The sequence below is a fragment of the Vanessa atalanta genome, chromosome 3 (genome assembly GCF_905147765.1).
Source record: "Vanessa atalanta chromosome 3, ilVanAtal1.2, whole genome shotgun sequence".
Taxonomy (NCBI): domain Eukaryota; kingdom Metazoa; phylum Arthropoda; class Insecta; order Lepidoptera; family Nymphalidae; genus Vanessa; species Vanessa atalanta.
In genome coordinates, this window is record NC_061873.1 from 12,407,136 (window position 1) to 12,430,802 (window position 23,667).

The window sequence follows — 23,667 nt, forward strand, 5'->3', positions numbered from 1 at the left end:
TAAATCTGACATTTCAACATTGTGTTATTTATCATAATTAATTTAATGACATTATTTATCTCTCTAGGTAACAACATTTTTTTTAACGATTAGAATTATCAAAAAGATAAGCACTCACTTATATTCCAAAATAGTCCTGCATATCACCTCCCTTACTCCAGGATTGGTAATTTTTTCTACACCAAGTTGATGAAGATTCCATGATGCGAGACGGCAACACCTTACTCCATCTCTTTCGTGCGTGAATACTTCCTCAACAATAGGTCTATGAGAGTATGCAGACAGTAAATCCAAAATATCATTCACTGGGGCCGTTGCAAAGCCATTCGGCAAGGTTATAGCAATCTTACTGGGCATAGATAAACTCTTTCTATGGGGACTTTTTGGTGTTTTTGGTTCACTACTCAGAACTGATTCATTTAGGGATGGATCTCTCCAGCCGTTTACATGTCCATTGGTCAAATGTTGAACACTTTCACTTTTCCTAAGTTCTAGGCTTAAATGTTGCTTAATGGTACTCAGCCTAACTATATCCATACCCCTTACTTTTATTAAATCATCTAGTGATTTAAATGGACCCTTCTTTGTTCTGTAATCTACGATATTTGCTGCTATTTCTTGGTTTAAGCCTGGCACACATTGCAATTGGAAAACGCTGGATGAATTAATTGAACATAACTTATTTTCTGAAGAGGACCTTATGCTATCTAATGAATATGTACAAGAACTAGCTCTAGATATCTGTCGTCGTGTATTTGTACATATCTCTGGTCTTAGTAATTCTAACTTTTCAGCACCAATGCCTATAAAATAAAATGTTTTTATTAAATCACCTCAGAGTAAATTAGCTACTTAGAATTACACAATTTATATTTAATAAAATTTTTGCATGAAGTTTTGATTGAAAAAGTTTTTGAATAAAAAATAATAATAAATGATTTTTTTTATTATTAACAATTTAATTTTATAATGGGTATAATTATGATTTTAATTAGTATAGTTTTTGTTAACTCCGATTTAAAAACAAAGACTTGCAATGCAAAGTAATCACCAGAGACTAAAGCAAGGTCGTCAACTCGTTTGAATCTTCCTATCATTTGACGATGACGAACAATTTCCCGCGCAACCTGCCTGGATACTCCAGGCAGGGTCATGAGTTGCTCTTCAGTCGCCGTGTTCACATTCATCAGCTCAGGGTATTCCTCCGAAGGCGGCAAGCTGAATGTATGGCTCAAACTGGACTTGTTTAGTTTAGAACGTCTCATAAAATTACGGAAGGATCTCCGGCTGCTCTTACTCCGAACAGAGCTCGGACTCTGCCCCATATTTGCACCCGCCACTTTTAACATAAATTTTTCATAACACTAGAAATTCAAACAATGTACACTTTTAAACTATTATTAGATTAAGAAAAACGTATTCCACTGACCGCGATTTATATTAACTTAACATTATTTTATATAGCACATATCACATTGTAATCTCAATGGTACTCTTAAATTGACTGATTTAAATTAAATATTACTCTAAGTTTTATCACCGTCACATCATTCCACAAAACTTCACTCTCCTAGCCAAATCACTACAATGAAACGAAATGTCATATTCGTTTTGACATTGTTAGCAAATAAAAATGACGTGTAATAGTGAAGTGCAATGATAAAAGACAATAATTAATAATAATCTACATTTCGAATGTAAATTATACCACTACACCTAATGAATTCTATTGATATTATAATGCGATAAAACCTAAACATTGGTTTCAACAGATTAATGCTAGTAGAAGTAGAAGAGTAAAAATATTAAGTTTGAAGATGGTAATTACTTAACTTCCAGCACTGCTAACTGGCAACAAATGGCGGGAGATTAATTGTTACAATTACATGGTCTATGCTTATAAATAAGTAGATTAAATTTATGTCTGACGTCTGTAACTTTTCATTTGTAACTGACGATTCTTTATGCGCTGAAAACAAATAATGTACATAAATACGTATATAGTTATATGCGAAGTTGTATTCCTCTATTAGAATATAGTATTGTACTTTTATTTCAAGGCGATTAAAACTCCAAATTTGTATAATGAAACCAAAGATGATGTACTAGGTATAAATACTTTAATAAATGAAGTCTTAAGGTATCTCATATTATGAGATTATTATACTTTACGTAAAATTTATGATTCCGCATTAATCTTCGTACATAAGAAATGTATGAATTACTTGTAATATACGAAATTTCAATTTATTAGAGATAGATATTATTAGGTTAATATTTAACATAATATAAAAATAAAATGTACGAAATTCGAACATAAGAAAACCGGTAACAATAAAAACACAGGATAAACAGATTTCGTGCTATTTTATTTATTTAAAATATTTATAATTATAACTTGTACAACAGCCGCCAGTAAGCTTAAATACACAGATTTTAAATATATAACACTTCGTCACCTCTGTACAAGTAAAATACAGAGTTGAGTGTACACAGAAGTCCTAAGCAACTAGTAAAAAAAGACCCACAAGTTTTGGAGAAACATGATAGAAATGTTACCACACTACAGATCTTTTTGATTTAGTATTGTTTCATCAAAATTATAGGATTATTCAATTTATTGGTTTTAAGTTAAGCGGAAATATCTAATACAAAATGGAAGCAACATGGCGACGTATTGATTTCTATTACATTTAGTTTTCAATTTGCGTATTGCTATATATTTTTATACACTCAAACAATTTTATTTTTAGTATGAAATCTTATTAATAGTAATATAATTATATCCATTATAATTATAGAATAAACAACCAAAAGTGATGGCTATAAATATTATGACCTAAACTATTGAAAGTTGCGTCTCCACAAAAGAATCAACCACTTCATTGTAAACAGAAATGTTAGTGACAAAATATTCTATAATAATTACCTTTAGTTATGTTGACAACTTATAATTGTCATATTGAGTAATTAGCTTGACTTCCTGTTGCAAACATAAATAACGCCAACTCTTTCAGTGGAAACGCATTATAATTACTATCGAATGAGAATCTAATAGTAAATCACTATGCCTTTGATTTATTAATAAATAATAATATAAAATAAAAGAATTATGCCATTTTAATTTTATACGAGTGTTTGCAGCTATATGCTTCTAACGTTATAATTTTTTAATTCTATAATGTTTATTTTATTTGCAAATACTGCTATGTGTAAACGTCAGACGAATTTGTAATGCACTAATGTTCTAAGTATCAAATTTGAAATTGAAACTTATTTATAGAATTATATATAAAAAAAGATTTAATTTATTATTCATTTTAGCATATAACGATTTCGCTTCATGAGGATGTTACGTGGCTAATTAAATAGTGCTGATAAGAAATATTGTTCTAGATAAAATCATATCACAGAATATGGATGTTATAAAAATTAAACATCTACATATAATTGAACTGTTTTTTGACTAGTTCATAAAAGAAAGAATAATCTAATGAGCAAAAAATAATATGCAGTTTACACTGTTTCGATATTTAGTGACGCGATAATCGATATTACAATACTGAATATGGCAAACATAAACAATTACGGTTTTTTTTTAAACCGATACCAAAACAAATGATCATTGGTAAATAATTCAAATTAATTTAAAAAAAATTCTGTTAAAATACCTCCGCCGACATGAGTAGCTCTTTTTATATTTAAACTTAAAATTAAATTTAAGTTAACAATAATGAAATGTGTTTTTATGTTGATATTTGTCTATTAGCTTTTATTTGGTACTCTGTAACAAAATGGACGCGTTTTCAACTTGTACTTATGGTTTTCATAGGGGCTTGCCATAAACAGTATTTAAAGTCTTAATATAACGATCGGATTGATGACAATGTTTAGTATTACATACTTTGTAACTGAAACGTAATATATTACTTATTATTAAGGAAAGAAAGCACATATTAGCGTTACTTTCTTTCGTGTTAACTATGAGACAGAGAGAAAATATTCTATTATAATAAATAATTTTCGAGTCTCGACAACCGTTGTATTTAAGGAATAACTTACAGTGAATAAATAGAATAATCTAAGTTGCTACTAAAGCACTATTTAAGCCATATTTATTCTAGACACATTAACACACTTTACTTGAAATGTTATAATATAGTTTTTATCCATTTCATTACAATTTGTTGAAAATATAAACGAATGCAAAGTAATACTGAATATAAAACGCCCCGAATATTTTTTTTAATCATATAACTGTCAAATGAACTTATCATTATTATTAAAAAATATATATATTTATTGAAAGTTAATATTCCAAAACTATGAATGTAATTTGTTATGACATCGGTACTTGTTTATATTTTGTTAAATTTCTAATGAAATGGACGATATGCACTTTAGCCACCTAACATTAAGTCCTCTTTATAAAAATATACTTTTCTTATAAGGAATTTTAACCTCCCTGCCCAATCCTTACGTTTATACAATCCAAAGATTACATATTATTTTTAATTAATAATGATAATTTTTACTCTCTTGTCACAAAGAAATATCAAATAATTTATGTAACATAAAAGCTGCCCTCCAAATTATCTAATATCATAAATATGTAAAACATATTGTGCTTTCAATTAAGCTTTTGTTAACCAAAGAAAGAAGATAATTATTCTATATTAAATTAAATTACACAGTTATTCATTAATGTGTAAGTTAATACTTAAAAAGGAATTATTGGAAACTAAAAAGCCACGCCTTATACATACATATACATACTCAAATTTTGTTTGTTTTTTTCATATATCGAAATTTAAGTACTATTGTAACGTTTATTTATATTTTAAGTGTTAGTTTCAGATAACGTATAGTACTTAAGTATAAATTCGAATGTTAATAGTGACCTTCGATGCTTAAATAAAATGACCAGTTACAAAAGAGAGCATTGGGCAAGAAAAGTAAATGAAACTCCAAATGTTATTCGATAATTTTACTATAATAATAAGCACCAAACCAGGTTTGGAATGTTCTGTATTGCACCAAACGTGAACATACTCCAATATTAAAAAAAAAAAAAAACAAATTACAGGCTTCATATAAATAATATTACAAAAACCTCACGAGTCGATTACACCGAGTTTGTTGATTTATTTTAAACAAATAAATTTCATTACAAAAAGACACAGAAAGGTCACTATTACAATTCAATGATAGAGTTCGTTCCACTCAAATGCAACAGAAATAAATCATAAGCCAAATTTTTTTTTTCAGTCACATTAAATATAAACGTATTCACTATGTTCGCAATAAGTACCTATAGTTTTTTTTGTTATATCGCCTATGAATTTGTGTTGCACGCAAGTGTACAGAATCCAGCGCTGTGTTAAATGAATGTTAAAACATTTTGAAAATGAAATTATGAGAAAAATAATAAATACACACTGATCTGCGTTTTACCTGCTACACTACATATGTATATCAGTTTTAAATTAAAAAAAAAAATGCAGAATGCATACATATAAAAACCGTTATCCCTAAGTTTTGAAGAAATTTTGATTGCCTGTAATTAGATTAAGGTACAAAATTTGCATGATTAAGACGTTTGTTCTATTTAGTTAGCAGGTAAAATCATGTAGTATGCGATAATAATTGAACTTCAAAATCTGTCACGGCAATTTGATTCCAAACATTTTGTTAATATGAGCGATATTCCATTGCAGAACAATGAAGTTTCCTGTCATTATTGCCACTACTCACGGATGATTTGTACAAATATCGACTTTATTGTGCATAACATACTCTCCTATGACTTCCAGTCTTCATAGAAGATCACAAATTGATATGAGTTCTTTATATAGAATCGAAATATCATCGATATAAATATTTCATTTTTAAAATAATTGCATGCTATTTGATTCTATATAAAACGCTCGATAATCTCAAAACGATTGCTGACATATACCAACTTATGACAATAACGAACCGCCGCGGCCTCTATCGGAGGTGTCATCCGACAATTGACGCGGGCGATTTCCTTTATTCATATCAGAGTTCAAACATAAGCTAAATAAATACTTAATATCATAGAACAAATTACATGTAAAAAATTACTGAATAGGAAATTATTATAACTTTCGTTTCATTCACTGTAGCATATGGAAATGTATTATAAATCGTTTCTATTCGTTGTTGAGGCATTTTTACCTTTCGAGGGCTGCCGGTATTGTCAATGAAACGACCACAGAATAAAGAGTAAACTGAAAATGGGTTCAAGTGATGAGCAATATTTTTCTGTCATTAGTTTTGCATACCGTGATAAAGCTTTATTTAGTCTTTCTTGTTTTTATGCCTGAAAGTTAATGAAATTAAACTACGACATTTCTACAGTACTCTTTGCTCTGAGTTTTTTTTTCCTTTGCACGTATAAAAATGCCTCGTAAACGTTACCTTAACATACAATACATTATACCTTTATAAAGTACATCACACTGCCGTTAGCCTTACCGTAAACATTTGACAATGCTGGAATATCTATAAAAAACGTCGGTCCCGAGTCGAACCGACCGATCACGATCCCGCTGTCGTGAGTGACGTCACGAAGGGGAGAATCTCGAAGGTTCCGCGAACCGAAAGCGAAGTATCACTCGGAATAAATAATACGGGGTCCGTCGCCGTCGGGGCGGCGCGTACAAGCCAGCGTGTGTTATGATATAGGGGGTCGGAGCCGCGGTGCGCAAGCGTCGGGGGACGCCCGCTAAACTAGTGTACCTGGAATCACAGATTATTCATTATTTTTTAAAAGAATATTTCATATTTTACATACATTTACCGTAGTTTTTACTGCAATTAAAATAAAAATAAAAAATCATTTTAACGCAAATGGTATATTACTAGTCACTGCTCAAAGCAGGTTTGGAATAGCAGGGGGAATATATCCAAACGGGTTTTGAAAATGCTTCAGCGGGCACCGATAGAGTCAAATTATTATTGACCGTACCGCTGAGTTTAAGAAATGATTTTTATTTCTTATGTTGCCATCGTCAACAAACGATGTCGACCGAGACTCGGGACTCATACAAAAATAAGTAAAATTTCGTGCTCCGAGTGGAGACCTGTAGGCAACGGTGATGCCAACTCCTACGAATTGTCCTCCCTGGGATCAACTTCAAACTCCTCTGAATAAGGCTAAATGTCATTTATAATCCCTTTTTGTATTGTACAAGCTGTACAATACAAAAAGGGAAACAATAAAAGCGTCCGCACCTGCGCGCTAGCAGTCGGACGAGTTGAGGTCGAGCGGCGGAGGCGCGCGCTTGGCGCGCGTGAGGCGGTCGAGCTCGGCGGCGGCGTCGGAGCGCGCGGCGGCGGCGGCGGGCGACGCGTCGGGCGCGCGCGCGCCGGGCGAGCCCGTCTTCTTGTACAGCAGCGAGTTGAAGAAGTTGGCCAGCACGCCCTCGTTGCCCGGCGTGCCGGGGCCCATGCCGATCTTCGCGCCGTCCAGCTGGACACCACGACGGGTTACGTTTACACTTTCCTTGTGAAAATATACTATGGATGCTTTTCTATATGTATAGTTTTTAAATGTTAACGTCAAGTTCGTTTCATTTACTCGTAGATTTATAAAATTGCCAGTTTTATCTTTGACGTCATAAACAGATTGAAATAGTTCTTTTTTGTTTTGTGTGCATCTCATAGAATAAAATCAAATAAATATAGCAATATGTTCTCAAAGAAAAAAATATATAGTCTATTTAATTAGGAAGCTAAATTAAATGCAAATCTTACGACAGGCATCTTAATATTATCCATAGAGAGAAAGAGAGTATTCGTCATTTCTTTGATAGTAACTATCAATGACTGGTGACAGTAGCTCGTGCAATATCACACGTCGAAATCGGATCACAAGTTATGAGTCAGCAACGAAACGAGGGAGGTCATTGAGTAGTATCACAACGAAGACGAGACAGTCTGGCGTCGCAGTGAGGTGGCGAGGGGCTCAGCCGACCTGCGCCGTGGTGCGCTGCGCGGTCCGCAGCGGCGAGTCGGCGCGCGGCGCGGGCGCGCCGGCCTGCAGCGCCGCCAGCTGCCGCTGCAGGAACGCCTGCTCGTCCTCCGCGGACACCTCCGCCTCTCGGTGGCCGCCGCTCTGGAATCACGCCGTGCGGATTATTAGTTGAGCGATGGTACCCACTGAGTAATGTCACGGGTGGAAATTTTAATTGAATTCTCTTTCATCGGTCTCCTAATGATGTCAAATAGCTAAATGTAAAGATTCGGTCATGACCCCTAGGGCTATTGTCGTACCCACTCCTTCCAAAGCTTCAAGTTCAATACGAGGGGCAAATAGGAATATTAGTAATTCCTTAAAATGAGACGCTGCTATTATTATTATTTTTTTAAAAGTGTAAATTGACTGCAATTTTGTTTTCCACGACCATTATTGGTTTACCTAATTTTAAATATGGTAATCTACACTAATATTATAAAGAGGAAAACTTTGTTTGTTTGTTTGTTTGGTTGTAATGAATAGGCACAAGAACTACTGGACCGATTTTAAAAATTCTTTCACAATTCGAAAGCTAAATTAATCCCGCATAACATAGGCTAAATTTTATTTTGAAAAAAAATAGGGTTCCGTAACATATTTTGGGTTTTTCGGACAAAAAAGGAAAAAAACTACCAGAAAAGTTGATTTTTTGCGTATGATGCCTAAACTATAAAAGATAGAACTATAAAATGTTCTAATTAAGTGTAGATCTCATTAATATCTACAAAAAAGTCCGCGACACACTATACCTATCTATGTCGAGTGAAGAACAACAACCATTTTTTAATTTAAAAAAATTGATTTTTTTTTGGGCTACATTAAAACCGTTTATTTTACTCATGCTACTAATCCTTATCAAAATAAATTATTTCATCACTAAGAAAAGTTTATGTAGATAATATTTGGTCTTTGAATGATTAAAATTGGACGTTTGGTTTTTAAGTTATGGCGAAATTAAAATATTATTCTGCTGCACGTCCGTCCGTTGAAAAAGAATACGTGGTTGACAGCTGTCACCGAACCCATGCTAGCTGAAAAAGAGTATAATAACTATAACATCCACATGCTCGATTGCCCTGTTGTGTTTAAGAGGCACTCCAAACACCTAGAACGGCCACTCCAAACACCTAGAACGGCCACTCCGGTCCTTAGAGGGCATAATGGCCTCCGACCCTAAGAACCTCATCAGATTCGTGGCTGATGTTGGTCTGGCTGAGGTGTTGTGATCACGAATTTGAGGTTTATCACAATAGATCCAAGCGCCGGTTGCAGTAATTCTTCAATTGTGACCGTGCCTCAGCAGTAGGGATATTAGAAGACTGATTATGAACCGTTATCTACGCGGGCAAAGCCGCGGGCGACCGCTAGTGTTATGATACAACTATAGGGATCCTATACGTTTTAAAGTAATGTCATTTTTATCTATGATAGTTGTCTATTACTAACCTTCCTCGTGGCCGGCTGCACGATAACGTCTCTGTAGTAATCGTCCGGCTTACAAGTTTGCATATTTTCATACAATATACTAATTTTTTTCATACTATCCCATCCAGCAGGTCTGAAACAAACAGATACTAATTACTGATGATACTTAATTACTTCATACACTGGCTAAAATGTATTTAATGAAGACGGATCTCTGGTTTTTATTTACAACTCTACTATAGGGTTGATTAGAAAAAATAAGGTCTAAAAAAGGCCATCTGTATTACAAAACTATTTATTTTACCAATTGAAGTTTGAACATAGCCTATGTTCAAAGCCATGGCTGCTTCGGTCAATGTTGCCATATAAATGGGATAAACTTCTGTTGTTTTGTTAGTATATATAGACTGTTTTTATTTTATTTAAAATGAAATCTCAAGGTGTGTGTGTGTGAGTGATAGCCATGGTCCATAGACATCGGCACTGTTAGAATTTAACAATTCATTACATCGCCATCGAGGCAATGACCGTGGGAATTAAGATGTTATGTACCTTGCGTCTAACAACAATACTAAGTATTACTGTTGTCGGTACAATATATGATGAGTTGGTAGTACCTAAGTAGAGGAGCTTGCTCGAAGCCTTATCGTCAAGTAGGTAGCAAGTAATATTGTTGATAATATGTAAAGCATATATTTTTTTATTATTGTTAAGGTAATAAAGAGTTAAGAGTTTCAAATCCTATAAATCAATCACTCTTTAAAGCTGAACGGTGAGACACAAGCGTTGCTGTTTTGGGTGGTAGTGGTAGACCTACGCAGTGGAGTCGTAACTCACATCAAGACGGCGTCCTTCTCGACGATGAGCGCGGGCGTCCGGAAGGGCAGGCCGTATATCCGGTGCGTGAGGTACTTGTAGAGCAGATCGCAGTTCTTGTCCTCCTTGGCGCTCGTGTAGAACAGCGCGGCGCCGTACCGCAGGCAGAACCTTCGGATCCACTGCTGCATGAAGTCGAAGTGCTCGTCGCGGTAATCGTGTTCCTTCTCCAGAGTCGTCATGTAGTCAGTCTGGGGGGGTAAATATATAGTGTCATTGGCGCGATAAGAGCATTGGGAACAATTACTACTTGTAAGTACTGTTCAATGAAATTTGTCATTTTGATATGTACAAGGACACTATAAAATAAATTAAAAACTATGTGATTTTACGTATTCGTTCGGTGGGTATATTATATTGTCAATTTATAAGCACCATTTTTATTTGTGAACGGAATTAAGTTATTTAATTTTAAACTATGGCAATGAAACAAACTGACGTACTGAACAAAGGCGGAACCTGGCAACACTTGATGCAATAGCTCCTATATATTATATATTATTATAACATAGTATGGGGTAGCGCAAGGAAAAACTTTATCAAAAATTTACATTTCGAACCTAAGTCATTTCAAACGTTAGTATTCTAGTGAGGACGCAATGTAATGTAATCTAAATTGCTAGCGAGCTGAGCATAAGATATAATAGAGCATAATATTTCTTCACTCTTATAATGGCAACCCTACACAGACTAAGACACAGTGTAACACTACCAACTTACAAGCTGCTCTTGATTTGTTCTTGACAGAAAGCTCAATAACTTACCTTGATCTTTGGGTTCTGCTATAAAAACCTGCCATTAGTGACTAGAGCTACGAGGCAGTTAATATTCGTATCGTAATATAACCTTTGTAGCAACAACGACGATGTCCAGTCCGAGGTTGGTGGTGAGCACGGCCTCCGGCAGCGGGTTGTCTTCATCGTCACTCTCCAATTCGTCGGAGAGATTACGCGACGAACGTTTCATGGGCGACGAAGCGGTCGGTTCGAGTTCGTCGCCCGGTTCCGTATACCTCTGCCACTTTTGAACTTGCTGTTTTTTACTTTGTAAACTTTGTTCTGAAATAATAAATAACAATTGATTTGATTAGGTTAAGTCTTGTTACTCAGATTTTATCTATGTACTATTTCATAAAGGATGTAATAGAGCTGAAATGAATATGTATGAAAAGAAAGTAACACAGACCTGCAGTCTCTATAAATATAACTAAACAATTACGGTTTATCCTTTACATTTTATACAACATTAATTTTTTTCTTAAACGTCGATATATAATTTATTGTGGACAAGTATTTTATCGAGCCCTCCTGCACGAAATTATTATTTGGAACACACTTGACTGAACACACCCGTAAACGTCAAATATGGCCGCCCGTTGAACTGTCATGTCATTGAATTTTATGAATTTATTATAGAAATATCTCGATTATACGAATTTAGTGGATATATGTTGTCGACTATAAAAAAAACATAATTTTTACTATACTATAATACTATATACTATAATTGTGGATAGGGTTCGATCGGGTCTATCGTAGACCTGCACAAAATTATTAATACAGATATTCAGAATAATTTAGATCCTTTTGAAGGAATCGGAGACAAATCATTCTATAGACACGAGGAGGACATATAAACTAATAACACCTTCCGACTTCGCAAAGTTAATACAACGTTCGTGGGGCAAGGTATTCGTTTCTATAATGAGATTCCACAGTTCTTATTTACATGGCGTATTAAAAAATTCAAAGCTCATGTCAAAAAAACCTGATAAATCTGGCATTACTCAATACAGGATTAAATTAATCATATAAAAGTGTGGACCTGGTACTTGTCGATTTCTAGGCAGTTTATATATTTAATAGTAAATTATTAACATACTCTGTAATTTAATGGAATGATAGAAAAGAGTAACTACTGAGTTTCTTGTTGGTTCGTCCCAATATAATCAGTAGCCTTAAATGTAATAAACAATGTAACATGACGATTCAAAAGTGCTTATATGAGCCTACTTGAATAAAGTTCGCATTGAAAATTTTTTTTAATGCAAGCATCATTAATTTCTTAAATACAAAATATTCAGTATAGTGTTCTTTAATAAACTTGTTAAGCCTTTGCGCTATCCCGTCTGGGTAGTAGGTACTACTCACTCATCACATAATCGAACGCAAAATACAACTTAGTACAGTATTATTGTGTTCCGGTTTTAAGTGTGAGTGAGCAAGTTACTATAGACACAAGGTAATTTACATCTTAGTATCCAAAGATTTCGAAGCATTTACGATGAAGAGATGGTTGATATATCTTACAGTTACAAAGTCTATGGACGGTGGTGACCACATACCACCAGGTAGTCTACCATAATTTAAAATCTCAAAAAATAAATATAGCGGAGTGTGACGCTATAGATCACGAAGAAACCGCTACATATATAGGCAAGAAGTTAAAATAATCTAACTTAAGCAGTTTTTGTTCATATACCTTATAGTGATGAGTTTTAATATCTAAAAAATAATAAGGTGGTTATTTAAGATGGAACTCGCATTCATACAACTTTATATAAAATCAATATGTGCACGTCTCTGTGTAGACCCGTTGGCGTCCAACTTATGAGGTAAGATTATCCGGTGTTACAGAACAGGCAAATTACCGACCAGAGAAGAGTTATTTACAAGTATTGTCGTGTCAAATTTCGTAATTGTTAACGATCTATACTAATATTATAAATGCGAAAGTAACTCTGTCTGTCTGTTGCTCTTTTACGACCAAACTAATGAATTGAATTTGATGTTATTTGGTATGAAGCAAGCTTGAATCTTGAATTTTGTCTAAAACCTGACCACCAACCCCAAAAAGAGCCGAGATGGCCCAGTGGTTAGAACGCGTTCATCTTAACCGATGATTTCGGGTTCAAACCCAGGCAGGCACCACTGTATTTTCATGTGCTTAATTTGTTTTTATAATTCATCTCGTGCTCGGCGGTGAAGGAAAACATCGTGAGGAAACCTGCTGTCTAATTTCAACGAAATTCTGCCACATGTGTATTCCACCAACCTGCATTGAAGCAGCGTGGTGGAATATGCTCCAAACCTTCTCCTCAAGGGAGAGGAGGCCTTTAGCCCAGCAGTGGGAAATTTACAGGCTGCTGATGACTGATGATGAACCCCAAAAAAACAGGAGACGACTACTTTTCAATACAATAAAGAAAAAGTCAGAAGGCGATCGTTTTTTTCCCAAGGAATGTTATTTTGGGGCACAATCATACCTTTACATTTAAAATAAAAATGCATCAGAGTTAGAACGTTTTTGGACATGATTTTGTAAAACGATTAAAATATTGGCAATACTATGGTTTCTTTGGTTTGGACTTTAGTATTAGTAAGTTATCTGAAGTTATGGTATTGACAGCGTTATTTCAATTACACGGCTTTAACGAAACATGCATTACGTTTAAGTGAACTTTGAAAAAAACATGTAATCTAACAAGACCATTCATACGATTTTAAAACTTAACGACGCATATGAAAATATCGAATGGAAAAATCCATACTGCACGGTAAGCCCCGCCTTTCATAGAACGCCTCCGCGAGAACTTTAATATATTTGTATCTATTTAAATATTATAAACGCGATAGATCTGTTTGTCTGTCTGTGCTTTCACAGCTGTCACTGACCCGAATTTGATGAAATTCTGTACGAAGCAAGCTTGAACCACAAGGAAGAACAGGCTTACTTTTTATACATATAACGTATTGCCGCCCCCTAAAGGTAGGCCGGTGAAAACTAGTTGAACTCGTCCTCTAAGAAAATCGGTTTAAATTAATTTTATTGTGTGTTTTTTTGTAGGTATGGATGATTTTGGATGGGCTTGGCAGCGCCGCAATGCGAACGGCAAGTAAATGTTTTTTTATGTCACCCAGACGAAGTCAGAAAGGGCAGCTAGTATGTTTATTATTAGGAATCGTTCTGATCTATTTTTAATACATAGGGAAGTTGATGGCAAATATTCGTCTGTGTAGGTATCACCCACTCATCAGATATTCTACCACCAAACAGCAGTACTCAGTATTGTTGAGTTCCGATGTAATTGGAGTAAGCCAGTGTAACTACAGGCACAAGGGACATAACATCTTAGTTTCCAAAGTTGATGGCGCATTGGCGATGTAAGGAATGGTAACTATTACAGTGGCATTGTCTATAGGCGGTGGTGACCACTTACCATTAGGTGGCCCATTTCGGCCGCCTACTTATATCGTGAAAAGTTGGTTATTACCCTTAATATAAAAAAAAACCTAACTAGTTGTAACGGAACAAATTACTCGTCTAGATGTTGAGGAGGTAACCCGATTTTCAGGGGCAGTTTGTTAGTTATTCAAGTAAAGTAGAGATTCTGATATTTTTTTTTATATGTTAGTATATATTATACTATTTATCAAGTATAAACATTCAATACTCTGATTCAAAAAGATTATGATTAAGTCAATTGGATTAATATGTAGCAGAATTTAATCGGAGATGGGTAGTGGAGCTATCCAGTATATATTTTTAAATCAGCCAAGCGAAACCAAGAGGTTATCCAGTATATTTTACTAAAGGATATAATTTTTTCAATTGAATAGTTTTAAATAATTGCTAAAATATTCACCTTATTTACGCCAATTACATAAATTTACATAATAAATAATATAACTATTACATACACTTGATTACTCATAACAAATAGACTAACAACTTTTGCCATAACAATGTAAAGTCATTTACATACAAGATGTAATTATTTAACAAAAAAAACGACTCTTTCGCAAACTAGCTGTAAAGTTCTCTGAGAAAATTTAAAACAAAATTATGATAACGCGAACTGAAATTGACATACTTTACAATTTTTAGAGATAGGTGTAAGAATTTTTACAGTCTACTGCACTTTCACGAATAAAATTACACGAATAGCATCGCGTGGTGTCATTGTGCGGTGCATAAAGAATTTACTTACCTATACATTTAAAATAAATAAGCTTGATGTGATTAAAATCTTTTAAAAATATATGAGATATACACTAATCTTCGCAAGTCAACTCTAATCCAAAGATTTTTTGATTGAAGATTTATTTTTTACATTTTGTATAGAATAATAAGTTTCTTGACTTGGGCTTATTTTAATAAATGTCACTTCTAGTTTTTGGAAAGACACGGAGGTTAAATCATTAACGAATAAATCTATACTGATATTATAACTGCTAAAATGAGGCTGTGGGTCTGTTACTACATATTCTTAAAGTCTCTTTTTATTAACTTTCCCACCACACACCCGAATGCTCTGAATGAGCATCTTTATTTAGAACTATCGCCCGCAGCTTCGGTTCCATTTTAGTGGTAGGTCGTCAGGCGCTAGGCATAAAATTTAGCCAAAAGATAAAAGTCAAACAAACAAAAACAAAACAGACAGAGAGAGATACTTGATTTTTTGTTGTCTGTAGCCCAACTTTTTTCTGGCTAACATCTGACGACAAAGCTTTTAAACACGAATAAAGCCGCGGAAGACAACTTGCAAGTAATAAATTATTAATTATTTTGCACGTAATTGATAGAGCGAAAGTCTCGCCGCGACCAATGGATAAAAGAGAGCACACAGGAGATACAGCTTCCCCAAATACTTCTTAATGAATAATGAAAACAAAAAAGCACACAAAAACACAGTGACGCTTGCCTGCGCTTAATTCTACCTTTGATCCACTGGGCCATATTGGCGTTAAGGAACAAAGCCTTTAAATAGTTATATCTAATATTACTATAGATATTAGCAAGTTGAGGAACAATCCAGCAAAATGAAGACATACTTAAAAACATAATAAGTATATCGCAATTTTACCACGTTTTTTGAGGGGAGGATATGACCAACAAGTTGAAATATGTCATCGAATTATCTTTAGAAGAAGCCTTGCAGTGAAGGCTGCTTAATTTAACACAGAATTCATATCGTCAAGTAATATGTTGGACTAACGATATCTATACTAATAAATAATTATTCCATAAGAAGTATCTCGAAAATCAACGCAGAATACGAGCGCGAATGCGATTTTGACTATAATAATTATAAATATACACATATCAAAATTGCACATCACCGTAACTCGGTTCTTAACATTTCACGAATGCGATACGAAGTGAATTCTTACAGAATCACCGAATTCCACCGGAATATATTCAAAATCTACCAAATGGTATACAGTATATGGATGGAATTAGTTTCAAGATATCGACTGCTCAGATGAACTTGATTTAAGTTTGTTATGATATAAATTGGATACATTACACTACTTCATCATAAAAATACGATTTACATCGACTGTATTGGTTATCTAAGTCTTGTTATACTAATTGCTCGTAATATGTATCCATATCAAGTAAACCACTAATATTTTCTTTATTACCAGAATAGGTAAGAAACGGGGACGTTTGTTCGCAGATATTATCAAAACGCTTCGTTCCGGTGCACTTAAATTACCTAGTCCCTGTAATTACACTGGCTCACTGCGACGTCGTACCGGAACAGAAATATTGTCATTTGTCGGTAGCGTAAGTGATAAGCCCTGTATACAGCATGTAGAAAAAAAACTAGACAAATAATATTTCACTTTAATAACACGATACTCGTGTAGATCTACATGAAGCCATACAGATTAACCCTTATACAGTCGGTTCTATAAAACGATTAATCGATAGTTTGGGGAAACACGTTGTTCGTTAAATGCTATTTTGTTTCAGTTCTCGTTGGATTATCAAGTGATTTGATGAAGGCAAAACTTAATCTCTTGTAAATTGTATTCTATGTGTTTTACTATAAAATAATTGAATACTACTGGCCAGTAATACTTACCTACTTCATTGAACTCAATTGATTCTCAATTTAATATTTTCAGCGACAGTCTCTTAAAATATTTATTCTGTGAAATAAGTTCAAATCGAACCGAGCCTCTCTTTTTTTTTAACCCTAGTTCTCAAAGAAGAAAATAAAGTATCAGCCTGTAAATCCCACAGTCGCGCTAAGGCCAATATGCTGCTCCAATACGGATTTATGAATACACATGTGGCAGAACTTCATTGAAGACACATGCACATTCCTCACGATGCACGATTGCACGACTTTTTCCTTCACCGTCGGGCACGAATTGAATTATAAACACGAATGAAGCACATGGAAATTCACTGGAGCTTGCCTGAGTTTGAACACGAAATCATCGGTTAAGATATACGCGTTCTAAGGCCTCTCCCTTTGAAAAGGTTTGGAGCATATTCCACCACGCTGCTCCAATGCGGGTTGGTAGAATACAAATGTGGCTGAATTTCGTTGAAGTTAGGCACATTTAGGTTTCACGAGATGATTTATAAACACAAATTAAGCACGTGATAATTCAGTAGCTCTGGCCTGGGTTTGAATCAGGAAACATCGGTTATGTTGCAAGCGTTCTAACTGGTCGCGATAATTAATTATATGACGATATAATTCATGTAATATTCGTTATTCTGTTAAAGCGAATTTCAAATGATTTACGTCGCATAAATAATGACTAATAAATAACATTCATGACTAAACTGAAGAGATCTTAGTCATTTATTATGCTTTCATAGTAAAAACGATCTACACATACGTATACATTGTTAAAAGCGTTAACTATGAATGTATTTATTTGGTGGTATGGCTTTGTGCAAGCCCGTCTGGGTAAGTAGCACCCACTCGTCATATATTCTGACGCAAAGCAGCAATACCTACGACTGTTGTGTTCCGGTTTGAAGGATGAATAAGCCAGTGAGGCAGTTCCCAAAGTCGGCGATGTAAGGAATCGTTAAAATTTCTTACTGCGCCAATGGTATTGGCGACCGCTTACCATCAAGTGGCTCATATTCCTATATTCTCAAAAAAAAATCTATATTATGTTTTTTCATTGTGAACTACAAAGTATGTACTCTGAATTCGAAGTCACTTGCTTTATTTCCCTAATTATTATTATGAAAATAATTTATCATTACTTATGTATGTTATGTAAGTAACTATGGCTTAGTTACTTATGAAGTGTGTCGTGTCGTGAAAAATGACCTCAGAAGACCGGTTCCGGTCCGGTACCGGTAATTGTCATAGGTACCGGCAACCGGCATTATACTAATTTATAGAATGCCAAAAAATATCACCATAAGATATAATAATCTTAATAATTATAATCTAATATAAATCTACTGAATTCTGATTTCCATTTTTGAAAAAACACACACACAGAACGTTCGCGTTTTAGGGGTTGGTCCTCAGGTGTTAAGTATAAAAAATATCTCATATCCTTCCTTAGAGTTCAAGTTGGCTTTATAGTAAATTTCATCAAATTCGATTAAGTGATTTGACCGTCAAAGCGTAACAGACAGACAGATTCACTTTCGCATTAATAATATTAGTATATATAATAAAATGTTTCTCAAGGAAACAGTTCAAGAAAATAAACAAATAAACGTTTCAGTAATAATTTCCACTAGAATCGGACTGCAGTCGTAAACTTCATTCACAATAAGCTAACATAACATATAAATTCAATTATAATCAATGGAACGTAACAAAAACATCAATACTCATTCAATTTGATCTCCGTTCGTCTCGAAGAAATTACGACTGCTATTGTTAGTGCGGTGAAACTCATTTTATCACATAAACAGCCTATTTATCACTTTTATATTTTTAATTAAAATAAATTATCATCAGATATTCTCGGAAATATTTTATACTAGTTGTCGCCCGCGGCTTCGCGTTTTAGGAATTTAAGTTTACTTCATACCAAATTTCATCAAATTCACTTCAGTGATCTGGCCGTGAGAGAGCAATGGACAGGGTTACTTTCGCATTTATAACATTAATATAGATTAACACACACACATAATGCCCTTCTGAGCGATTAAGTCAATGGCAACCAACCTCAAGACACACCAGTCGCACTACTATTATGTGTGTTGTACCGATGGGACCGCAAATAGCTGTTAGTGAAAATGTATCGACGGAAATCAATATATTTTTTCGCCTCGAACCTCTTCAACCCGCTCTAAACATATACTTATCCAATAGACAAACGAGGCAGACACATAGGTATATCAAAATAACATCGCGAGGACCACTACGAGAATTTAAAATAACACCTGTATCAAGACAGGTGCTGATTCTTATGATCCCCTCTCTTTCTTGCATCCTTATTACAAAATTTAATAATCAGTGATGTTCTAAAGTTGATCACAGTGCTAGTAATATTATAATTTTCTTACTAATAACCCTGTAAGAATCACAGACTGCGTAAGCGTTAAATATCCAGATTTTTTCAGTAGCAGTAAACTGTTTAAACTGGAAAGATAATCATTTTTACCTTAATGAAAATATTTATTTTTAAATTAACTAAATATTTTCATTAAAGTTAAAAAAATATTATATAATAATATTAATACCGTTGTTACCAATAAAAATACCTTGATCTCTTCTGATGTCTGACATCGTCTCACAATTAATTTTATTATATCAACAATAATAATTGTCTCGTGGCTCATCTTCATTCATAAATTATCAAAACAAAAATTAGGAACGCGGTCATAACGTTTATAAGAGAAATAAGCCAACGGAGCCGTATAGTAAAACCAGTTACATTTGATCATCGCATTGATTAAATATTACGCGACACTGACGTAACACGTGAGTCACGTCAAGAAATAAACACAACTTTGAACTTAAAATTCCGTGCGTTATGTCAAAGCTTAACGCACTTGTTGTTTCAACACAGTGCAGATCTCAAATAAATAAAAAAGTTGACAAGATTTATTTACAGTATATTTGTATAACGTTTTGTATCTACGACTATTACTATAGATATTAATTTGATTATGGCGAATGCATAAAACTCTAATAAACCCTAAAGTTAAAGAAAAAATGGACACGACTTTTTTTCTTCACAGTATCTTTTTATGTTTTAATAAACGTTTTGTATTAACGTTCATTATTACTGATTTTAATTTGATTTGAAACCAATTATACGCAGTTTTTTGCATAGATTTAAAATACGACCGGAATATTGGAATACATATTTTTTTGTAAAGTCATTGACCCAGATTTACTTTCATTTATATATAATTTTTTTCGTAAATTGCCTGCAAGAAACTTCTTATGTACACTAGCTTGTATCATAAAAGTACAACAACTAGAATCCAATTAGAATTCATCGTTGACTCTTGTCGTGCACAGATACACTATACAGGCAATGATAACACTGCCATATTAATAGAATTTATATAATTGTCAGTTGTATTCAAGTATTTTTCAACATTTATCACACGCATTTTGTTTTAACAAGACAAACTTATTCAAATGACTTAATGTTTATTTATTTGCTACGTACGCGTCACCTACACTCGCCACCACATTTAGTTGAAATTTTGTAGAGTTCGTTTATAAATTCGCGTCCAGATTTCTGGTATATAACATCTACGTAGGAAAGTCGTACAGTGTTAATATTATGAATTTTTTTTTTATTTAACATTGAAAATTTAAATTTCCTCGGCTTTCTTTATTAAGTTTTAATTAAAATATCTTTGATAAGTTTAAAATGAATATAATTGAAAGCCTCTTTTCACACGTTTCTAATTAAATATAAAAGAAATGTTATAATTTTTTTTTTTAATACAGTGCTAATATAATACATAGATTCCTTATTTCGTATGCGAAGTTTTTTCAGTGTCAGTTATGATAGTTTAAAGACAAATATAAAATGAATACATAAAGAAAAGTAAAAAAATAGTATTTCATTTTTAAGCTGAATGGAGTTACGTAAAATGTATGTTTGCTATGATTAAAATTTTACCGTACCAACCCTAGATTAATCACCAAGTTGAATAGAACTTTTATCATTGATCTTACTTATTGCATGATATTAATTGATGTAACACAATGAAACCAACAATTTCAAATAATTTGCAATTTAACATAAATTTGCGAAAAACCATGTTCCGACTTAATGGCATTCAATGAATAATATTAAATGCACATAAAAAAAATTATACAGTAAATTTTGAACTTAAGACATTATTTGTATGTATTTCTCTTTATAAAATGATTTAAATCTGTTATAAAAAACACAAGTTACTTATTTACAAAAGACAAAATTTTAAGTTTAAGTATCTGAATAACTTACCAGGTGTGAGATCCAATTTGTCTATATGATCACCGAGTACTGATGCCCAGCTTTGTAGTTGGTCGAGGACACCCCATGGTGTTGTCATGGCCACTGTTAATAGGACCAGTGTGTGTGGGAATGTCTCCTCATTCAAGGCGAATTTGAGGAGATTCGTATGTCCTGGATCCCCATCGAGTACCCATACACTGAGCCGTGTGTGGTCTGCAAGAAGATACTTTTACAATGGACAAGACATTAGTTTAATCATTAAACATACTGTTAAAACACAGATGATCAAAATGTAAGTATTTCATATAAAAGTACTTTGACATCTTCATGCATAAATATATTTCATAATCTCAGTAAAATATAGAGAGAACTCAAAATTTGAAAAATTATCTTTATTGTAAATTAATAGATCAAATCTTAGGGGAAAACAATTCTATAGCAAATTCAAAAACATGGTATTTACACTAAAAAATATAACATCAATTACGTAAGTGATTTATATTTCATATTTAATTAAGACTGTGATTTAATTACTTTTTATAAAGTTATCTATATGGTGATCTGATCTAGTTAGTTATCTATGTGATAATAATTTGGAATTAAATTGAAGATTCATGAATCGAATTTAAATTATTTAATAGATATTGCTATAAATTAAACTTTACATTACGTAGTAAACATACTATTTGTATATGTACTACAGCATGTCTCTATATATTTAGGGAATCTGGTAGTGTGGCAACAATAAGCGAGGATGAAAGTAAATAAGTAATACTTGAAAAATAGATTTTTTACACTAAATAAATAATGCTAAGATGTATTAAATCCTAATGAAAAACATGTATAAGTTTCAGATTAATTCAGAGTTTATATGAGTTTCATGTTATTGTAAATTTATTTACATACAAAATATTTAGTGCTATTAAATTATTAAACTTAAATTAATTACACATTAAATATTAAATATTTATATATTGAAGAGATTATTCAGGTAAAAGATACAGATGCAATAGGTAATAAAATATATAGTATACTGAGTTAAATATATTATAACATAAAATAAGCTAGTATTAAAGGTATTAAACAAGAATGCCAATAAGATGACATTAATCCAATTGGTTGAATTTTTTATATTAAAGTTATAAACATCAAAAAATTTATAAATATGCATTTGAAAACATTTATTTATATATAAAAATTATTCAAAGAATAAATTGTCTATGACTCATCATTAGATAAAAATCAATGATATAATTATCATAACTTGTTATATATTACAGCTTAAATTAATTATTCATTGTAAACTCAATGAGCCAAATGTGATTGTTATCAAATAACTGAAGTTTGGTGCAAATTAAACATACTGAAAGTAAATAATAGAAAATACTATATATTTGCACTTAATATATTGAGCTCAGTGTCAGTTTAACTTACCATCACGGTATTCATCTCTAACATCTATATAAGCATATTCGAGAGCTGATCCCTTCTTGGGATCCTCTACTCCTTGTAATTTAGCTATGAGTGTGGTTTTACCAGTCTCATTGTCGCCCAGAACTAGCACATTCTTGTTGGAGGGCAGCTTCGTGTTACCTTGGTTCTGAACTTCCTCTAATATAGCTGACCTGTAAACAGAATTCGTATGTGGCGAAATATTTCAGACACAGTCGAGTCTCTTGCATCGGCAAGTGAAATGAAGTTTCATTCTACTACTTTATCACAAACAAAGGCAAGACGTCGCAGCTAGGTCACATATTTCTCAGGTACGAGTCTTTGACATCACGTAGGTGTGACACATTGGATACCCTATATGGATGCTGTATGTAATCCGTAAATGAACAGTGAACAATTACCACAAGTTATCTTTCCCATCGCCGTTCTCTTTCTTTTTAGATTTAACCCCATTAGCCTGGCCGTTTGTCTCCATTCTTCAGAAATGATAGAAGATAACAACGGCACAAGAGGCTTTTCTTTCGTTTTCGTTTCGGCTGTTCATACGTCACTCTCACAGACAGAGCACAGACTGAGAAAACTCATGTTCAATAATTGTTGTCATATGAAAATACAAATTAGAAAGTAAAATTTACACGTATATATTTATAATTAATATATAAGCAATTAAATATTTTA

At 33.3% G+C, this 23,667-nt stretch overlaps 2 protein-coding genes across 3 annotated transcripts in view; both read right to left on the minus strand.

Moving 5' to 3' along the window:
* The window catches only part of LOC125077168 (endonuclease/exonuclease/phosphatase family domain-containing protein 1-like), a 39,525-nt gene extending 37,952 nt beyond the window's left edge, over positions 1–1,573 (minus strand). The window contains exons 1-2 of the mRNA XM_047689001.1: positions 1,052–1,573; positions 119–803 (exon numbers count right to left, since the gene is read on the minus strand). Of these exons, the coding sequence (XP_047544957.1) occupies positions 119–803; positions 1,052–1,349 (983 nt within the window). The 5' untranslated portion in view covers positions 1,350–1,573. The remainder of the gene's footprint in view (positions 1–118; positions 804–1,051) is intronic.
* A 3,399-nt stretch (positions 1,574–4,972) lies between these two features.
* On the minus strand, positions 4,973–23,551 carry LOC125076900 (cytoplasmic dynein 1 light intermediate chain 2). 2 transcript variants are annotated; one of them, XM_047688634.1, is made up of 9 exons: positions 23,391–23,551; positions 22,972–23,162; positions 21,547–21,750; positions 11,192–11,403; positions 10,307–10,536; positions 9,491–9,602; positions 8,003–8,143; positions 7,351–7,498; positions 4,973–6,741 (listed from the first exon to the last, which is right to left on the minus strand). In XM_047688634.1, the coding sequence occupies exons 1-9, from the start codon at positions 23,462–23,464 to the stop codon at positions 6,701–6,703; spliced, it is 1,353 nt and encodes a 450-aa protein (XP_047544590.1). In that variant the 5' UTR covers positions 23,465–23,551; the 3' UTR covers positions 4,973–6,700. The 2 variants fall into 2 exon arrangements, with proteins under 2 accessions (XP_047544590.1, XP_047544589.1); XM_047688633.1 differs by having other exon boundaries at positions 4,973–6,765; positions 7,261–7,498.
* Positions 23,552–23,667: the final 116 nt, after the last annotated feature.